Below are 18965 nucleotides of genomic sequence, written 5' to 3' on the forward strand. Positions count from 1 at the left end.
AGGTTCCATTCGATGTTAACCGGGAAATCTAGATACGGAATCTTTTTAGGGACTATAGCGAAATCATGTCCTTTTGAGAGGATGAGTGTTTCACTACTAGTTAAAGGGCGACTGGATATGTTGACGATCCAATTATCTGGAACTTGGAAAGGCTTGATTTGTTTAGAAATAAGAACATTATATTTGCGGTTTAGATGTTGATTCTGTTTTTTTATATGAACGTTGTATAGAGCATTTAGCCACATTAAGAACTAAGCAAAATTATTGAAATCACATATAGGCAAATCATGCTACTTTTTGAAAAACTCTTCTGATTTCCTAAATAAATTAAGAAATATCTCATTACAACCTACTGATCTTATGGTGAGCTTCAATGTAGAATCTCTATATACTAATGTACCTCTCAAAGAGACTTTACAATTACTTGCTAACATCTCCCCACAAGACATTATAAAATTATTTGATTTTGTGATGCACTCTGGATATTTCTTATGTCAAAACAAATTCTACAACCAAGTGGAAGGAACAGCCGTGGGAAGTTCACTTTCACCTGCTCTAGCCAACTTTTATTTGGAACATCTAGAAGACGTACTGATCTCATCTATATTCCCTCAACCTTCCTTTTGGGTGAGATATATAGACAACATCTTTTCAGTGTGGACTCATAACAGAGATTCCTTACCTTCCTTTTTAGCCAGAATCAATTCCTTACATCCTCGCATTAAGTTTACCATGGAGATTGAAAAAGACAACAAGTTATCCTTTTTAGACCTCCTCCTCATCCATTCACCTTCAGGTATTCTAACAACAACAGTTTACAGAAAACCCACTTTCACTGGACGTTATATTCTCAAACAATCTGCTCATCATATTTATCAAAAATCAGGAATCATAAAATATTTAATCCAATGAGCCAGAACTAATTGTTCAACTCCTCATGAATTACAGAAAGAACTTTCGACTATCAAACACCACATGAAATTAAATGGCTTCTCCAAAAAGAGTACTCAACATCTGTTCGATTCTTACAAACCAATCCAAAACAACTAAGATTCAATATGTCAAGTTCCAATTCCTTATATTTCTGGGATTTCAGAACCAATTTCAAGAATTCTGAAGAAATATGATTTAACAGCCACTTGTATACCTATTAACAACATATCTGCCTATTTCCCCTCTTCTAAAGATAAAAGCTGAACTATGTCTCTGCCTACTGTGTATCAAGTTCCTTGTAACTGCAATCTATCCTACTTTGGACAAACAAGACGCTCTATAGAAAAATGAATTCAGGAACATTAATCATGCATTCAGCACAACAAATCCGATAAGTCTGGATTGGCTCAGCACTGCATAGAGACAAGCCACAACATCCTCTGGTCCAAGACTCTCCTCCTACACAGATGTCGCTATAAATTTGAATGTTTATTTAAAGAAAGTGCTGAGGCTTTACTTCAACACCCTAACTTGAATCGAAATGACTGTATATCTTTATCAAAAATATGGGAAAGTTTAATCAGGATAACACGTTAATATATATATAATTTTTTTTTTTTAAATAAGAATTTAATTCTTACGTTAGTCTAATGTCATTTATAAATTAAGATCATTATATGAATTTGTGAATTAATATCTTTAATTTAATCATTACTCCGATAAAAAATGTTTCTACTCTTTAATACTTAGCGATATAACATCATGCGACTTGTTCTACTTTTGAATGATCAATTGTTGGTATTCCACCGTGTTAAAAAACTGTTCCTATGTAGCCACTGAAGATGGTCTGTTATTTTCAGACTGAAATATTTGGCAAATGAAAATATAATATTCTTGTGTAAAGTGTCTATATATTATAATCATAATGTCACCAGTTTCTCTAAAGAATCACATTCCTCTTCACCACACTCTTACATAACTTCCAGGTATGACCGCTGACAGGAGACATTGAAGAGGTGGTTATGAATGAAGAGGTGAGTGGCATGAGTATGGAGAATGAGAAAACAAGGTGCAAGATAGACTGGGAAACAGGAAGGCTCAGGGTGGACAGGGGAACGCAGTGTGAGGAAGGTTGATGATTCAAAAAGATGTGAATGCATGTGTATACACAAAGGGAAGGGGATGACCTGTTTTCCCTTGATCCCAGGTTGAATCTGAAGAAGATTCTAAGATGAATAAGGAGATAAAATACATGGCTCGAGTTAAGCATGGAGAAGTCACATCAAATATGTGGTGTCAGTGAAACTAGTTTAGATCCAGGAATAAACTGCTGTGTTTGTATACAATCACTAGAAGTGTAAGAAACTAGGCAAATGAAATGGTTGCATTAATTTTCTTCACCCAAAAATTGTTGGAATAAGTGAGGCATTGTTTGAATGAGGATGACATCCTGACAGGAATAAAGATGGAAGGATATGATGTGTTTTGTGAGGATAGAAAGGGTAAGAAAAGGGGGTGGGTGGGTGCAATTGATGCTAGAGAAAGAGTTATGTCCATACAAAGTAGAGATGCAAGAGGGAACTGATGCCAGTGGTTTTGGGGCAGTATGGTTGAGATAGAGGTGAATAGAATGAAATACTTAGTTGGATATTGTTGTAAACCTGGTAATGTGGATGGTAGTGACTGTGAAATGTATAATCGAATTAGCCAAGCAAATAAGAAAATGGTGATTATTATGGCAATTTTAACTATGGCAATATAGACTGGGATGATGAGATAGCAACTGGAATTAAAGAAAATGAGTTTTTGAGGGACATCTGCCTCAGACATGTAACAGAGGATACACGAGGATTGAGGTTCTCAGTTTTGATCACCTCATCAGAAGATGTAATTATAAATGAGATGTCAAATCATCACCTACCAGTTGGTGAGAGTGACCATGAAGTAATAACCTGGATGGTTGCAGTGTGAGGACCTCTATGAGAAAAGGGTATATGTAGAACTACAAAGCTGGTGATTATGAAGAGTTCAGGAGACAGCTTGCAGGTGTAGTATAGATACTACACCTACAGGCTTCGAGGGTATTCAAGAACTGTCTAGTAGAAGCAATATCTGAATGTATTCCAAGGGTCAGGAGGTTAAATAAGGTAGGTATGAAATGGATGAATGAATAGATTAAGTATGCGATACAGAGGAAAAAGGCATTATGGAGGCATAATGATAATAATCAATTTCATGAGGATTACAAAGAACAGGCAAGGAGGGTGACTTGGTTGGTAAAAGTAGAAGTAAAGTATGAGCAGCAGTTAGCTAATGAAGCCAAACAGTATTCTTGGGAGTTCTTTTGGTATGTAACTAACAAAAAAAGAATAATTATGGAAGGATGACAGTGATTGGAGAAAATGGTATATGAACAACTGCTGCAGAAGATATAGTGGATATACTTAATGAGCAGTTCATAAAGGTCTTTCATTCTTCTGAATGTGACATCATGGAGCATTTGAGAGCAGTTGATGATGATGATGAGGAGGATAGACTGACTGTAAGTGAGCAAGAGGTATATAGTGAATTGGGCTAGTTGATGTTAATAATGATGTGGGACTTGATATTATACACCACATATTTTGAAGGAATGTGCCAAGGAATTGGCATCTTCCTTGACATACTTTTTTTAATATGAGTCTTGCAGTGGGTCGAGTTCCAAAGGAGTGGAAGAAGGTCAAGATTGTGCTGCTTCATAAGGGAGGTTATAGAACTTAAGCATCAAATTATAGGCCTGTCTGTGTGTCAGATGTTGTGGTTAACGTGTAGGAGGAACTGGTGAGAACTAGGATCCAGAATTGGATTGAAAATGATGATATTATCTTTGATGGACAGCATGGGTTTGCTAAAGGTTTGCAACACAATGAATTCTGGGAATGATGTGGAGGACTCTGACTTGTAGAAGTAAGAAGATTCTTGTTTCATTGTAAAAGGCTTTGATTAGACCACACATCGACTACTGTGCACAGATATGGTCACCTGGTTTTCAAAAAGATGAAGAGATGTTGGAAATGGTCCAGAGGTGACTGACTAAGGCATTTTCTGATCTCTATGATGTCGAATATGAGGAAAGGTTAAGAAGATGCAGTTTACAGGGTCTAATGGATAGGAGTAATAGGGGGTGATATGATACAGATCTGCAAGTTAGTAAGGGTTTTTTATAGGATCAATGTTGAAGTGGTTTCATAGAAAATGGTGAGAAATTAGAGAAAAACCAGAGGTCATCCCTGGAAGCTGTTTAAGGAGGATGTGAGCAGGAGAGTTTGAAGCAGGTTTTTTGCATGCAGAGTTGTGAATAATTGGATTGCCTTTGCTGAGAGAGTTGTGTCTGTAGAGAATTTGAGTGTGTTTAAGGCTCTGTAAGATGAGCCGTGTGTGTTGACCTAAAGGACCTCCTAGATGTGTCTTTGACTCCATGGGGGGCTTAGAATAATAATAATAATAATAATTTTTTTTAGGTTGGGGACCACGATATGGTGACAAGTGTTAGCCATTTTTTCATCAGATGCCACTTATAATTTGTTATAACCTTGGGCAAGCTGTCTCTGATTGGCTGCTGGGAGAAATTGAAATGCCCACTTAGTCTCCAAAAGTTAGACAGGGCTAAAATTGCCTTGCCCTACTCCCTATAAGGGAATAAATGGCATTAGTTGATTTTTTTTAATATGATTATAATAAGTTTGTTAAAGAAAATCATTATAATCTACTTGTATGTTACAATATCATGACAAGCTCATTTGACAAAGGAGTTGCATATATGGTAATTTATTTAGATTTTGCATAGGCTTTTGATAGATTGCCACTCAACAAGCTGATAACTGAAATGAAATGGATAGGATTAGATGATAACAGTTTAGTTACTTAGATAAGCAGCTAACTGGCAGATAGACATCAGCAACTTCTATTTGTAGAAATGGTATCTTGGAAACAAGGGCTTGTTTCTGGGCCATAAAGAGGAGTATGAAGTTGTTTGTTGATGCTGCAAAGTTAGGGAACTATGAGGAGTAGAGCAGATGTTATAGGCTGTGATGAAGGATATGTAAAAACTGAATGAGTGTAGTTGCCATTTCAGTGTTTTGAAGTGTAAAGTTTTAAAATTTGATAGGCAAGGTTGGAATGAAGAATATACAATTAAGAGAAAATCTTGAAGGAGGTGGAAGAAATAAGTTATCCAGAAGTGATAGTGGATTCTAATCGGCATATCCTTAAAATTGTGAGGAGCATAACAGAGTATGACACTGGCATATAAAAGTAAGGAGATTGTAGTGTCCAGGGAAGATTGGCAAGGTATGTTTCTGTTTCGAGAATATTGGATATGAAGAAGACTGAAGAAATACAGAGTCTCATGAATAGGAACTGGAGGAGGTGAGATATGATAAGTGACATATAAGTTATAAGGAGGTATATTACTGGATTAATATGGAGATTTTTCATGGACTGAGGGATAGGTAAAACAAGAGGTCATCCCTGAAATACATTATACGGAGGATTCGAGTAGCACCACTGTGAGGAGTAGGTGTTTTTGTCTTCCAGACAAAAACATCTACTTCTCTTCTCAGCTCAAACTATAGTATACTTCTGATCAAACTATAATATCTCATTACAATGTATGTAATTATTATAATTTTGTCCTTTTTGACATATTTTTGTCATGGAGTCAAAAGACTCATCATGGTAAGCCCACCCTAGAAAACTCAAAGTCTATCATAGTCTGTTCTTGAATTCATGCATCGTTCATGCTCTCACCACTCTATCAGGCAATGCATTCCACAGTTCAGCCACTCTCCATGCAAACGAACAACTCCTTACCCTCTTGCTTATAACCTCCTTTCAAAACTTCCAGAGATGGTCCCTTGTCCTTTCTCCTTCTCTTGGTTCCACCAAACATAAGAACTCTCCAGTGTAAACCCTGGAGAGTTCTTATGTTTGGTGAGAGGGAGTTACACCTGTAACTCCCTCTCAACAGTTCAAATGTCTCAATCATATCATCTCTCTCTCCTTCTATTTAGCAAACTCTGTAAGCCACATTCCTCAGTTTATCCTCATAACTAACATTGTACAGTCCTGACGCCTGTGCACTCTTTCCAAGGTTAATTTATTCCCTTCAAATCCTGTAGACCAAATTTAACAATCAGTTGTCATGGTTTTATACAGTGGAATAACAACTCTTTTTATCTCTGCTGGTCATTGTCCTTCTTAGTATTGCAGTGTGTTCCCTGGATTTCAAGTTTCTATCGATCATCACTCCAGATCCCTTGCCACTCCACTTCCTCTAGTACAGTTCCTTCAAGAGAGTATGCAGCCTCCCAGCGATGTATCCCAAACTTCAAGACTTTACATTTAGCTGAATTAAACTGAGACCCCCCATTTATTTTCCCATCCATCCATTTTATTCAAATCTTCTTGCTACCACATCTGCACTATTACTAATAACCTTTGACAGTTTCACATCATCTACAAACAACTGAATATCCCTTTGCAATATGAAGTAAGAAACATGTTTCGTTCCAAGCAGCTGCCTAGCCAATTTGCATGATAATTTGACCTTGCATTAGTGCTACTTTTATATATATATATTGCTGATTATCATTATTATATTGAACTTTAATGTTCCTTTAGTTTCATTATTATATCATATTTTGTAGGCTTGCCAAAATGATCATTTATTATTAGCCATAGATGATGGACACAACGTTGATGAACATTCATGGCTAATTATTCGACAGCTCATTGAAAATGATGGATTCATATCTGTTATTGTAAGCTTGCCATTATTGTATCATCCAGATTCCTTTACTGTTCATCTTATACTGGCAAGAGAATGTTTGGATATAACATTAGGTCCATTTGATGTTGAAAATATTGCCCCATTAGCTTGTCAATTTTGGAATGTTATTGGTGTTCACAAAAAAATCATTAGGTAAGTAAAAACATATATTCATATATTTTATTTAGTATATTTAGTACTAAATATACTAAATCTAATCACTCAGTTTCTAAACACGTTGGGGAATTAATTTGCTGGTTGTTTAAAAATGTATAGTTACATACATATTACCATTCAGGGATTATTTAATTGAGGGTTTGGTTATCTGACAGTTGGATACATCATTTCATTATATTATTATATTTTAATATTTGAAAAAAAAGTTGCCAAATTCATAATGAACTTAGCATGTGAATTATGGATTCAAAAAGGTGTGAGAAGAAATATGAAACTTTGTAACATTATATTTCAATTTCTGATGATTCACATTTCTGTAAAATAAATACTTTTGCTAAAATAAAGAGCCAACAAGCTTCAGTTTGGTGATGCAAATTTATATAAATCAAGTGGATGTTAAATCCAGAATTATATCAAAGTCGAATGTAGAACTTTCTACATCATCAGCAAATTCCTGCCATGTACCCATAAGTGGTGTACAGGATATGATAGTACTACATGAAAAATTTACATCGTTACTAATTTCCTATCTACAATTTTCTTCCAAATCAGTCTGTTACTTGTCAGGACTCCAACAATATCAGATCTTATGTTTCTATCATCTAAGGCACTTTTTTACTTAATCAGTAATCAAGTATATCAATCCACCTATATCTTTTCTTCCTCTGGGTTGTTTTCCTGCCAACCTGGCAGAGAACACTTGTATTGCTAATCTTTCCTCACCCATTCTGTTTAAGTCACCATACCACCTGAGATTAGCTCTGCTAACACATTCCTGGATGCTGACAAGTTCAAGTTCTTTCTAAATATCCTCATTTTTCATATGATATTGCCATTGATGCCATCTATTCATGTCCCTAATCTTTCTCAGGATGCTCATATCTGCTGTCTCTAGTCTTTGGTCAAGTATTTTACTTCTGACCCAGCTCTCAGATCCATGTTAAAATTGGTTTGAACACTGTCTTGTATACAGCTAATTTAGTGTTCTGACTAATTTCTTTCTTATTCTATATGAATTTATTCAGTTGACTTCCTACCATTCCAGCTTTGTTGATTCTGTTGTCTATTTCCATATTTACTTTACCATCTTCACTAAAAATCGTGCCTAAGTAGCTGAAATGTTTTACTTGTTCTATAGGTTCTACATTCACGATGCCGTTGATATTTTCAATGCTTCTGCCTATTTTCATTATCTTTGTCTTGTTATTGCTGACCTTCAATTCCATATCTATTACAACAGTTATTCAATTTAGTCATGGATTCTTGCAGTCTTGTAGTGGATTTATTTAGAAGTATAACATCGTCTGCATAAAGCAAAGAGCTGACATTAACATCTCCAATTTTAATATCAGGTTTAATAGCACTTTCCTTCATAATGTGATCCTTACAGATAATAAATCTGTAAGGATCACATTATGAAGGATAATGTGCATCCTTGTCTGACACCAGATTTAACATCAAACCGTCTTCCTGTATTTCCTTCAATTTTAATTGATGACTCACAACTCAAATAAAGACTAAGTATTGCTTGATATAATGCCCCATTGACACCATATAACTGTATAGTTTTGAATAGCTTCTCTCTTGGCACCTTGTAATATGCCTTTTCCAGATCTACAAAACTTAAATACAGATCTTTGTTACATTCCCATGATTTTTCAACTATTTGTCATAAAGTGAAGATCTGAACCTTACAGCTTCTAATTGGCCTGAATCTTGCTTGTTCTTCCACAAGCTTTTTTTCGCCAATTATTCTCAATCGTTTCTCAAGTACACTTGCATAAATCTTACCAGGAACCCTCAGTAGGGAAATACCTCTGTAATTTTCACATTCAGTTTTATTTCCCTTTTTTATACATGGGTACTATAAGAGCTCTACTCCAATCGTCGGGAATCTGTCCCTCTGTCCAGGCCTTTTGACTATGCAGTGCAGCCACTGTAAGACTTTTATACCCCCATACTTCAGCATTTCTGGTCGAATATCATCTACTCCTGCTGCCTTTCCACATTTCAAGCCATTAATGGCTTTTTCTACATTCAAGTATGGATATGTATTCCTGACTGTATGCCTGTTGAGTGTTTTTTATCACTGTGCTATCACTCCTTGTTTCATTTAGCAATTTTTCGAAGTGTTTACTCCATACTTCAAGGATATTTTTTTCTCCAGTTTTCATGTGACCTTTATCATCTCTAATTATTTTACAACAATCTTTCTTCCATTTCTGAGCTTCTTCAACAACCTCCAGAATATCTTGCCATCTTCTTGATATTTATTTTCTATGTTCTTACCAAAGTCTTCCCATGACTTTTGTTTATCTAGTTTTACACAGTGTTTAGCTTTCTTACATTTGTCTCTGTATTCTCTAAGAGCACTAGCTGACTTATTTGCCAGGAACTTTTGATATGCTTTCTTCTTTTCCTTCACTGCCTCTTTAACTTCCCGTGTCCACCATGGAGTTCTGATTTTTCTCTCCTTGCAGACAACCTCACCACATGCCTCTCTGGCTGAATCAATCAGGGTTTTTTTCAAGGCTTGCCACTGAATCTCCAAGGTTTGGTTCCTGTTCTCAAACTCTTTCATTTTTTCTTGAATAATGTTTCTGTATTTTAGTCTACAGTTCACATCTGAGAGCTGCTCAACTTTTATTTGCTTTAAAACTTTCTTACATGTTATTCTTTTCAAAATGAAATTCAATTTTATCGTGCTCAAGACTAAATAGTGATAACTTCCAATTTCAAATCCTCTTTACACTCTAGTGTCTGCACCAGGGAGAAAACATCACTATCGACAATAACATAGTCAATAAGACTTTTCTTATTCCTTGCCTCTTCTCTTCCTCCGAATTTGTGCACATTTTTATGTTGGAACATGGTGTTAGTAATAACCAGTCCATGTCCTGAGCAGAAATCCAACAGGTATTTGCCATTATTTTTAGCTTTGCTCTTTTCTTCAAATTTTCTAAAAATATTTTTGTATGTCTGACAATCATTTCCTACTCTTCTATTTAGATTCCCAACAAGGACCAACTTTTCCTTTTTCATTGTGTCAGTTACTTTCTCTAAAGTCTCAAAAAATTCCTGCACTTCTACCTTAGTAGAACCTTCTGTGGGACCATAAGCACAAATAATTCTCATTGTCCAGTTCCACATTCTCATATTTGCCCACATCACTCTACTTGAGACTGCCTGCCATTCAAGAAGATTAGCTTCCTATTTAATGTTGATTACTATCGCTACTCCTTCTTTTCCTTGATTGTCATTGCCTGAATATAGCATTCTGTATTTATTGCTCAGAAAGATCTCACCAGTTTTTCTCTTTTTTGTTTCAGTCACCCCTATTATGTTGATCTGGTACTTATCTAATTGCTCAGCTAGCTCAATTTCTTTGCCATTCAGGCTTCTTATGTTGATAGTACCGATCTTTAACTCTGGTGATGTTGAGTTGCGGTGTGTTTTCAGATTTGTTCAAGTAGCTGACTTTTTTGCTGTGTGCCCTCTGGTTCCCTGGAAAAAACAACGGGCTCCTTATTTAACTGGGCAACGTCCCAGCCGGCATGAAATTCTGTTATGTTGTACCATCATTTTGTATTTTGCTTTAAGCCAATAAGAATACAATTTGGTTGGCTAAATCCCAAATTGCCAGCCCATCCTCGTTCGTTCTTCCTACATTCGGCTTTGAAATAATGCTAGATTTAATATCCAGTTGATTTATATAATAGATACTTTTATTAAAATGGAAGACATTATGGATATATCTATATTTTATCGGAAATAAATATTATGAGGCAGTGTGGTATAACGTGGAAGTTGACAGAAAGACATATTTAGTTGGATGTTGCTATAGCACAGCGCATGTATAGGGTGGTGATGAAGAAATGTATAAAAAACTTGGATTAGTGAACAAAGGAAGGGTAATTAGTATGGGTGATTTTAATTATGGTGGTATAGATTGGAATGAAGAAATAGCATTTGGGAATAAGGAAAATGAATTTCTTGAGTTCTTAAGAGATGGCTATCTCAGGTAGCATGTAAAGGAGGGCATTCAAAGATTGAGAGTTTTAGATCTGATCATATCATCAAATAATGTATTGTGAGTGAGGTTTCACACTTTCCTCCAGTTGGTGAGAGTGATCATAAAGTGTTGTAACCTGGGTTGTAACTAGCCATATGTGGACTTCTGTGAGAAAAGGATATATGTGGAATTATAAGGTTGGAGATTATGACAAGCTTAGAAGACCGCTTGGAGCTATAGCATGGAATGAGGAGTTGAGTGGTAAGGAAATAAATGCTGCTTGGGAACTGTCAAAAAAAATACTTAAGAGCATCAATGTATGAATGTATTCTGAAGGCCAAAAGGCTAAATAAGATAGGTGTAAAATGGATGAATGAAGGGTTTAAGCATTAATTCTGGAAGAAGAAGATATTTTGGAGGCAGTACAGGATGAATAATGGTAATAATCAGTTACATGAAGAGTATAAAGAACAAGCCAGGAGAGTGACTGAGTTAGTAAGGAAAACAAAAGTGCAGTATGAACAGAAATTGGTATAGCAGGCGAAGAAAACCCCAGAGAGTTGTTTTAGATATTTGGCAAGTAGAAGGAAGAATGATCATGGTAAGATGACATTAATGGTAGAATGGTAACAACTGGAGAATACATTGTTGAAGTATTGAGTGATCAGTTTATAAGGGTGTTTCATCCTGATCAGAGTGGAATCATGAGAAACTGAAGTGTAGAGGACATAGGAGGGGATGGCTTAATTGTGAGTGAGTGAGCAGGAAGTATTTGAGGAAATAAATAACCTTGATGTCAATAAGGTAATAGGATTTGATGACATATCACCATGCATCTTAAAGGAATGTTCAAGGGAATTGGCAGTAGCAATGGCATGCTTGTTTAATAAGAGTCTTACACGTGCACAGATTCCAAGGGAGTGGAAAGAATGTAAAATTGTTCCACTGCATAAAGCTGGTAATAAGGCTGTGGCTTCAAATTATAGGCCAATCTCTATATCTGGAGTTGTGAAGATTTAAAAAGATTGGTAAAAGTGGTATACAGAATTGGTTTGAAAACAGCAGTATTCTTTGTGGTTATCAGCATGGGTTGGTTAAGGGGAGATCATGTTTTAATAACTTACTTATGTACTATAACAAGGTGACTAATACCTTGGACAGGGACAGGGATATGTATATACAGAGGTATACTTGGATTTTGCAAACCTTTTGATAAGCTCCCATACGACAAACTATTAAATAAATTGAAACAGATGGGATTGGATAACAGACTTCTGAGTTTAATTAGTGATTGGCTGTCAGACAGGTATCAGGAAGTTGTATATGGGGATGCGGTATCCCAAAAGAAGAAGGTCACTAGTGGTGTACCACAGGGGTCAGTTTTGGGACCATTGTTGTTAATTTGTATATTAATGATATTGGAATGTGTTTAACTAGTGATATGCAGCTACTTGCAGACAATGCAAAATTGGGGAGAGCAATGCAGAGTCAAGCAGTTGTTATGGCCTTGCATTAGGACTTGAATAGATTGCTTGAATGGGCAGGTAAGTGGAACTATTAGTTCAGTGTTGCAAAGTGTAAGGTTTTGAAATTTGGTAAGCAACAATGGGATGCAAAGTATACTCTTGGTGAGGAAACTTAAAAGGATGTAGAGCAAATGAGAGATCTGAGAGTGGTTGTGGATAAGGATCTGAAATTCAGGGGGCCACATTGCACAAGTTGTGAAGACATGACATTGGATAATGCCAATGATGGTGCATGACCCTTACTTGCAGAAATAAAGAGATTATGATGCCACTGTACAGGGTCCTGATCACACCTCATATGAATTTTTGTGCACTGATCTGGTCACCGGGTTTTCCTGTTGACAAGGATATGTTGGAATGGGTCCGGAGAAGATTCACCAAGGTTGTCAGTGGTCTTTGGAATGTGGAGTATGAGGATAAAGATTGAGAGAATGTAAATTGCAAAGTCTCGTGAATAGGGGGAAGAGGTGGAATATGATTGAGACATAAAGCTAATCAGGGGTTGTTATCAGAATGAAAGAGATTTTTCATGGAATGGGAGAAGGGATAGAACAAGAAGCCATTGCTGGAAACTGTATAAAGAGGGTGTGAGGAGGTTCTTTGCATGGAGACTGGTTGGTGAGTGGAATTCATTGCTTGAATGTGTTCTGAATGTAGACATATTGAATCATTTTAAGGCATGGTTGGATGAGCATTGTGTGCAATAGTATGTACCTCCCACGATGAGTCTCTGACTTGATGGAAGTCTGCTGTTAATAATAATAATATAGAAAAAAAAACTTAAAAAGTGTTTAAATATTTACCAGAGATTTTATGAGAATTTAACATTTGCCATTCGAATTTCCTTAGCTTGCAGACACGAGCTCTGTCTAGGAACCTCCTATGGATTCATTGTAATATCCTACTTATGCCAAAATGAAACCTTTTGGCTCTATACTTTTGTAATTGATTATGCATATAATGAGAGTTTGCTTATGAATTTAACTTTTTGATATTTGATTGCTAACATAATGAATAGTGGGATTTTGCTTTCCTTAGACATGTGCCTGTGTCTGATGAAAACGACAGTTTGAAACTTATCAGTCCAGTGAATCTTAATTTGTGCACAAAAAGGCAAACATAAAGACTCTTATGTAAGAACTTTTGTCTTTTAATTAGTACAAATAAGGATAACTTCAGTGCCAAAAGTTATATTCTTATAAGCACTCTGGTATGTTTCAAAACTTTATTTTTAAGTTTCTTTCTATATTTGGCTATCAAATATGAATGGATCCATAATATCCTCTATTTTAATATCTTACTTATGCTAAATTAAAGCATTTTAGCTCTATTCTTTTGTAATTAAATATTATCATTTTTTTTTATCGCTTATGCTATATCTATTAAATTTGAAACAACTGCTGGGCTGCACTCCCTTTCTTTCAGAACCTAGCCCATATCTATTATTTTTGATAAAAATGATGGATTTTCATTTTACTGCTATTCATTTTCAGGTTCAAAGTCCTATCAAATTGTTCCAAAAAAAAAAATTTTTTTTTTTTATTTTGCTGTTGTTATTTCTTTTCTGCTTAATTCTTTTGTACACATAACACAGGCACATTAATATAATACATATTATCATTTCCAGGTCTTCGTGAAATCAAAAGACTCATTGCAGGAAGCCGAACTTTTTATATTCACTATCCTACCTTGCCTGGAATACATTTTGTATTTGTTCATTCCTCAACCCACCCCACCAGTGCATTCTGCTCATTCACAGCTCTCTATTCAAAAAATCAACTTCTAATTTCCTTACTCATGTGAATGTTATACTGCTACTAACAATAACTTACCATTTTCCACTGCCTCCTGTTTTTTCTTACCTGCAATAATTCTGTATCGATTCAATAGGCTTTTCTCACCAATTTACATGTCTGAATCATATCACTTCTCTTACTGCTCAAATTGGCAAAGCACCTCTCTTTAATCTGTCACTGTAGTTAACATTCTATGGATTAAGACAATCTTAATGGATTAACATTCTATGGATTAAGATATCCAGGTAAGTAGATCTGTGCACACAGTCTTATTAACATTAAACTTATTTAAATTCCAAATTTGCCCTCTCACTTTCTTTGTATATGTAGGTGAAGCCCTACTGTTGATGCTCTCCACACTAATTATTTCACTAGGGAGCCAGTACCTCCTCTAATTGAGGGTACAGTAGTAAAGTGGTTTCTGCAGGCCAGCCACTAAGTAGTACATGGGACCAAACCTGCTGGGAAAACACTTTGGAGGCTTCCTAATCAACTGGAAAATTCTGCTGTTTACTTAATCAGGTTATGCCTGGAGGTAGTCTGAATTAGCAGCTTGCATAGGAAACTGTTTGAGGCCATGCTTGGAATGGAGTCTGATATCTCCCTGTTTGGGAGTTGTAACCGCATTTCCTTCATGCTACTGCATACCTCTGCTCTATAAATTTTCCTAATATTTCATTCACTGTCATGATAAATAACAAAAAAATATTAGAGCAACCGCAGTTAAAAAATCTTCCACACAAAAACAAAAATATTAAAAAACATTATCCAAAAAAACATGAGAATTTCATGTAAAAAAGTTGCCAATTGACGTCACTAGCATCTGAGATCTTAATTTTAATATCAATGATATGCACCACCACTTACAGAGTCCAAACCAGATATATCATTCATTACTTAATGCCAAAAGGCATTGACAAAGTAATATTAGGCAACTCATCTTACCTCAACTTTTCTCATTACATGAGAAATTAATCAGGTTGTGCATGTTTATGTCAATATCCCCAGAAGAAAAGGCATCATCATGTGTGATGATGCCTTTTGCAAGAAGGGTGGGACTTTTGTGCATTTGTCAGGGCTGATATCCCATGCCAAGGGTTATCTGACCAGGAATCCTCTTTGTACGATCTTCTTTGGCTTAAGAGTTTTTTTACCTCACTTTGTTGCGTTCATTTGCTTCCTCCATTGCTTTCCTCTGACTGATAATTTTACAAACTAATTTGACTATTTATTTCTGAAAATTGATCACATGCAGTCTAATTACCCTAACAGTAACATAATCTTCCTTGATTATTTCAACATCCACAGTTCGGAACATGCTTCCCTTCTCCAATTCACAGACCAAACTGGAAGAGAAGTAAAACTGCTGGCTTTCATTAGTGATTTATCACAAATTGTTCACTAACCTAGAAGAATTTCAGATAATCATAATCATTCTCCCAACACCCTGGACCTTTTCTTAACCAGCTCTCTCCAAATATGCTAGTTCTCCTTTTGGCAAGATTGAGCATAACATTGCCCATATTTCCTTTTCTAGAGTTTATGATTCTCCTGGTCAGTTTCAGCCTCATATACTATGGCATGACAACAGCACCAGTTGAGATTACCCTTAGGATTTTTTTGCCTCATTTCCATAGTTATTTCTTCTGATCCTAGAACTTGCTCTGCTTTAATAAACAAAACTATTCTTGTTGGGATGAGTGCTTTTATTCTCCATTCCACTCAAAAACTTCAACACTTATCCCAGCTTCCAGTTCTCCAACGTTTGTGCTCAATCAATCCAAATAAAAAATTCAATGGCTCTAGTAAAAAAGCTTTAGCCTCCCACTCACACTAAAGCCTATAACAACTGCAAAAATAAAAAATAAATAAATAAATAATACTTGCAATTTGGCCTTCGAACTTCTATCAACCATCACTCCCAGATATTGAAGCCCATCCACTTCTTGCAGAGCAGCACCAGTGCACAGTCTTAAATTTCTGTACTCCAAAATGCAACACAGTAATGTTAAAACTGCAATCCCACTCCTTTGTTTAAGCCAAAAGTCTATTCAGATCTTAACATCAGTGCTACTTATAATTCTCCCAACTTTGTATCATCTGGAAACAACTGAAGTTCCCCAGTCAATATATACATTCTATGTATCCCCTGTAAGATATGCATAACAGGAAACCATTATAATAAACATTTAACATTAAACATTAGAATAAACATTTATTTTCAGAGATCTTATATTATATGATTTATTAGAAACTATATAATAATTTTTTTCTAGTTACATAAAGAAGCATGTTAAGAAGAATCCACTTGATATTGGAGAAATTCTAAAATTTCCTCTCTTGTTACAATATACAATAACAGTTGATCTATCAGAAATTAGTGTAGATCAGCTGAAAGATTTCTATCTCCTCCAGTCCACTAATCACCTAGAGGATCATACTCAAGGATCATCAGATAAACTAGAAAAGGCATGTTAAAAATATTTTAAAATCTTAATTTCAGTTTGTCATTTTCTTTACTACAATCATATATTACATATTTACATTACCATGTGTATATTGAAACTGTTATACAGAAGAGGAGAGAATGGAAACAGTAGAAGAGAGGGAATGACAGAGAGGTATGGGAGTGCTAGAAGAGGAGAGAATGGAAACAGTAGGAGAGATGGAATGAGAGAGAGGCATGGGAGTGCTAGAAGAGGAGAGAATGGAAACAGTAGGAGAGACGGAATGAGAGAGGTATGGGTGTGCTAGAAGAGGAGAAAATGGAAACAGTAGGAGAGAGGTATGGGAATGCTAGAAGAGGAGAGAATGGAAACAGTAGGTGAGAGGGAAGGAGAGAGGGGTATGGGAATGCTAGAAGAGAGAATAGGAGCAGTAGAGAAGAAGGGATGAGAGAGAGACGTACGGGAATGAAAGAAGAGGAGAGAATGGAAACAATAGGAGAGGGGGAATGTTAAGAGGTATAATGTATGGTAACTCAATGATCCGTGGTGTTCAAGATAGGATGCGTGAGGAGTGTTTGCCAGAAGGAACGATAGAAAGAGTGGCTATGGCAATTAAGAGAGATGAAAGGGTGGATGAGATGATTGTGATGGTAGGAACAAATGACTTGAGTGGTAATGTAAGTTGGGCAGTGAGAGATATGAGATTTTTGCTTGAGGCTGTATGGAAGAAGACAGAGAGAGGAAAGATAGTGTGTGTGTTGCCTAGGTATGATAATGACGAGCTGAGCAGAAGAGTAGTAATATTGAATGAGATAATAGCTAGAATGTGTGACAAGAGAGGACTGGAATATGTGAATGCTTGGAGTGCATTTGAGTACAGAGAGGAATTGTATGCGAGAGACCGCTTACATTTGAATGAGGAAGGACGTAGGCATCTGGAGAGATTGCTGTTCTGAACGAGTCAGTGTGTCCCAGTGAGGATGGTAGCAGGGATGGCCTCTTGTGGGAATGGGTACTTGGGAGAAGGGAGATGACATCAGGTAACACTGAGCCCAGTGGCGTCTAGAGGAGATAATGCTGGGTATAGAAGCAATGGCATTTATATGCTTTATACTAATGCCAGGAGTATCCGGAATAAGGGAGAGGAATTGGTTTCGCAGATAGCATCAGCCTGGCCAAAAATTATTGGGATCACTGAGACGTGGTTGACAGAAGAGGATATAATAACAGGAATAGAAGTCGCTGGGTACAGCATTTTTCAGCATGATAGGAAGGGAAAGCATGGTGGTGGAGTACTGCTTATGATAAGTGACCACCTATGTCTTCTAAGAGTGGAGGCTTTGGAAGGCAGTGACACTAATGCTTTTAAAAGCAGATGGTGTGAGGTAGAGGTGGGCAAGACAGGATATTTAGTGTGGTGTTGCTACAAACCCAGGAGCACAGAGGGTGAGGACCACGAGATGTTTAGACAGTTGAGTTTGGCAAGTGCAAGAAGAATGATTGTTATGGGAGATTTTAGCTACAGTAGTATAAATTGGGGAGAGGAAGATGCATGTTACAATAAGGGAATGGAATTTCTAGAATTCTTGAGGGACAAATGTCTTAGGCTGTGATACAGAGAAAAAGAGGTTCAAGTCTTTTGGATTTGGTTATAGCATCAGAAGAGTTGATAATAACTGAGATGACATCTCTCCCACCAGTTGGAGAGAATGACCATATGCTTTTGGCTTGGAAAATGAACAGACACGCAGGAGTATCAAAGAGACGGGAGCGTGTGTGGAATTGTAACGCAGGTGATTATAATAGTCTAAGATGTCAACTTGGGGAAGTTTCATGGAGGGAGGAATTTGAAGGCTGGGATATCATTAGTGCATGGGAAATTGTGAAAGAATATTTGTTAGCAGCAATGGTAAGTTGTATACCGCGAGTGAAGAAGAGGACACAATTTGGAGTAAAGTGGATGACAAACAATATTAAGCAGGAATTGCATGCGAAAAAAGAGGCTATGGAAGAGATATAAGGAGACAGGTGAAGAGAAGATGCATGAAGAATATAAGACACAGGCCAGAAGAGTGACTAGTATGGTAAGGAAGGCGAAACTGGAATATGAGAGGAGATTGGCCCTAAGATCCAAAGAAAATTCTAGGGAATTTTTTTTAGCTACGTGGCCAGTAGGAGAAGAAATGACTGTAGAAGAATGATATTGTGGGATAAAAATGGGAATAGAGTGACTGATGCAGAGGACATAGTGGAATTGATCAATGA

The 18965-nt window shown here is 36.4% G+C and overlaps 1 protein-coding gene across 1 annotated transcript in view; it reads left to right on the forward strand.

Moving 5' to 3' along the window:
* LOC150097282 (adenylate cyclase type 10-like) overlaps nucleotides 1-18965 on the forward strand; it is a 164569-nt gene that overhangs the window by 20957 nt on the left and 124647 nt on the right. Inside the window, exons 5-6 of the mRNA XM_090407635.1 lie at nucleotides 6621-6895; nucleotides 16530-16722. Coding sequence (XP_090263761.1) covers nucleotides 6621-6895; nucleotides 16530-16722 — 468 coding nt within the window. The remainder of the gene's footprint in view (nucleotides 1-6620; nucleotides 6896-16529; nucleotides 16723-18965) is intronic.

The sequence above is a fragment of the Typopeltis vanoorti genome, chromosome 17, assembly GCF_054136105.1.
Source record: "Typopeltis vanoorti isolate ZY-2024b chromosome 17, IOZ_Tvanoo_1.0, whole genome shotgun sequence".
Classification (NCBI taxonomy): domain Eukaryota; kingdom Metazoa; phylum Arthropoda; class Arachnida; order Uropygi; family Thelyphonidae; genus Typopeltis; species Typopeltis vanoorti.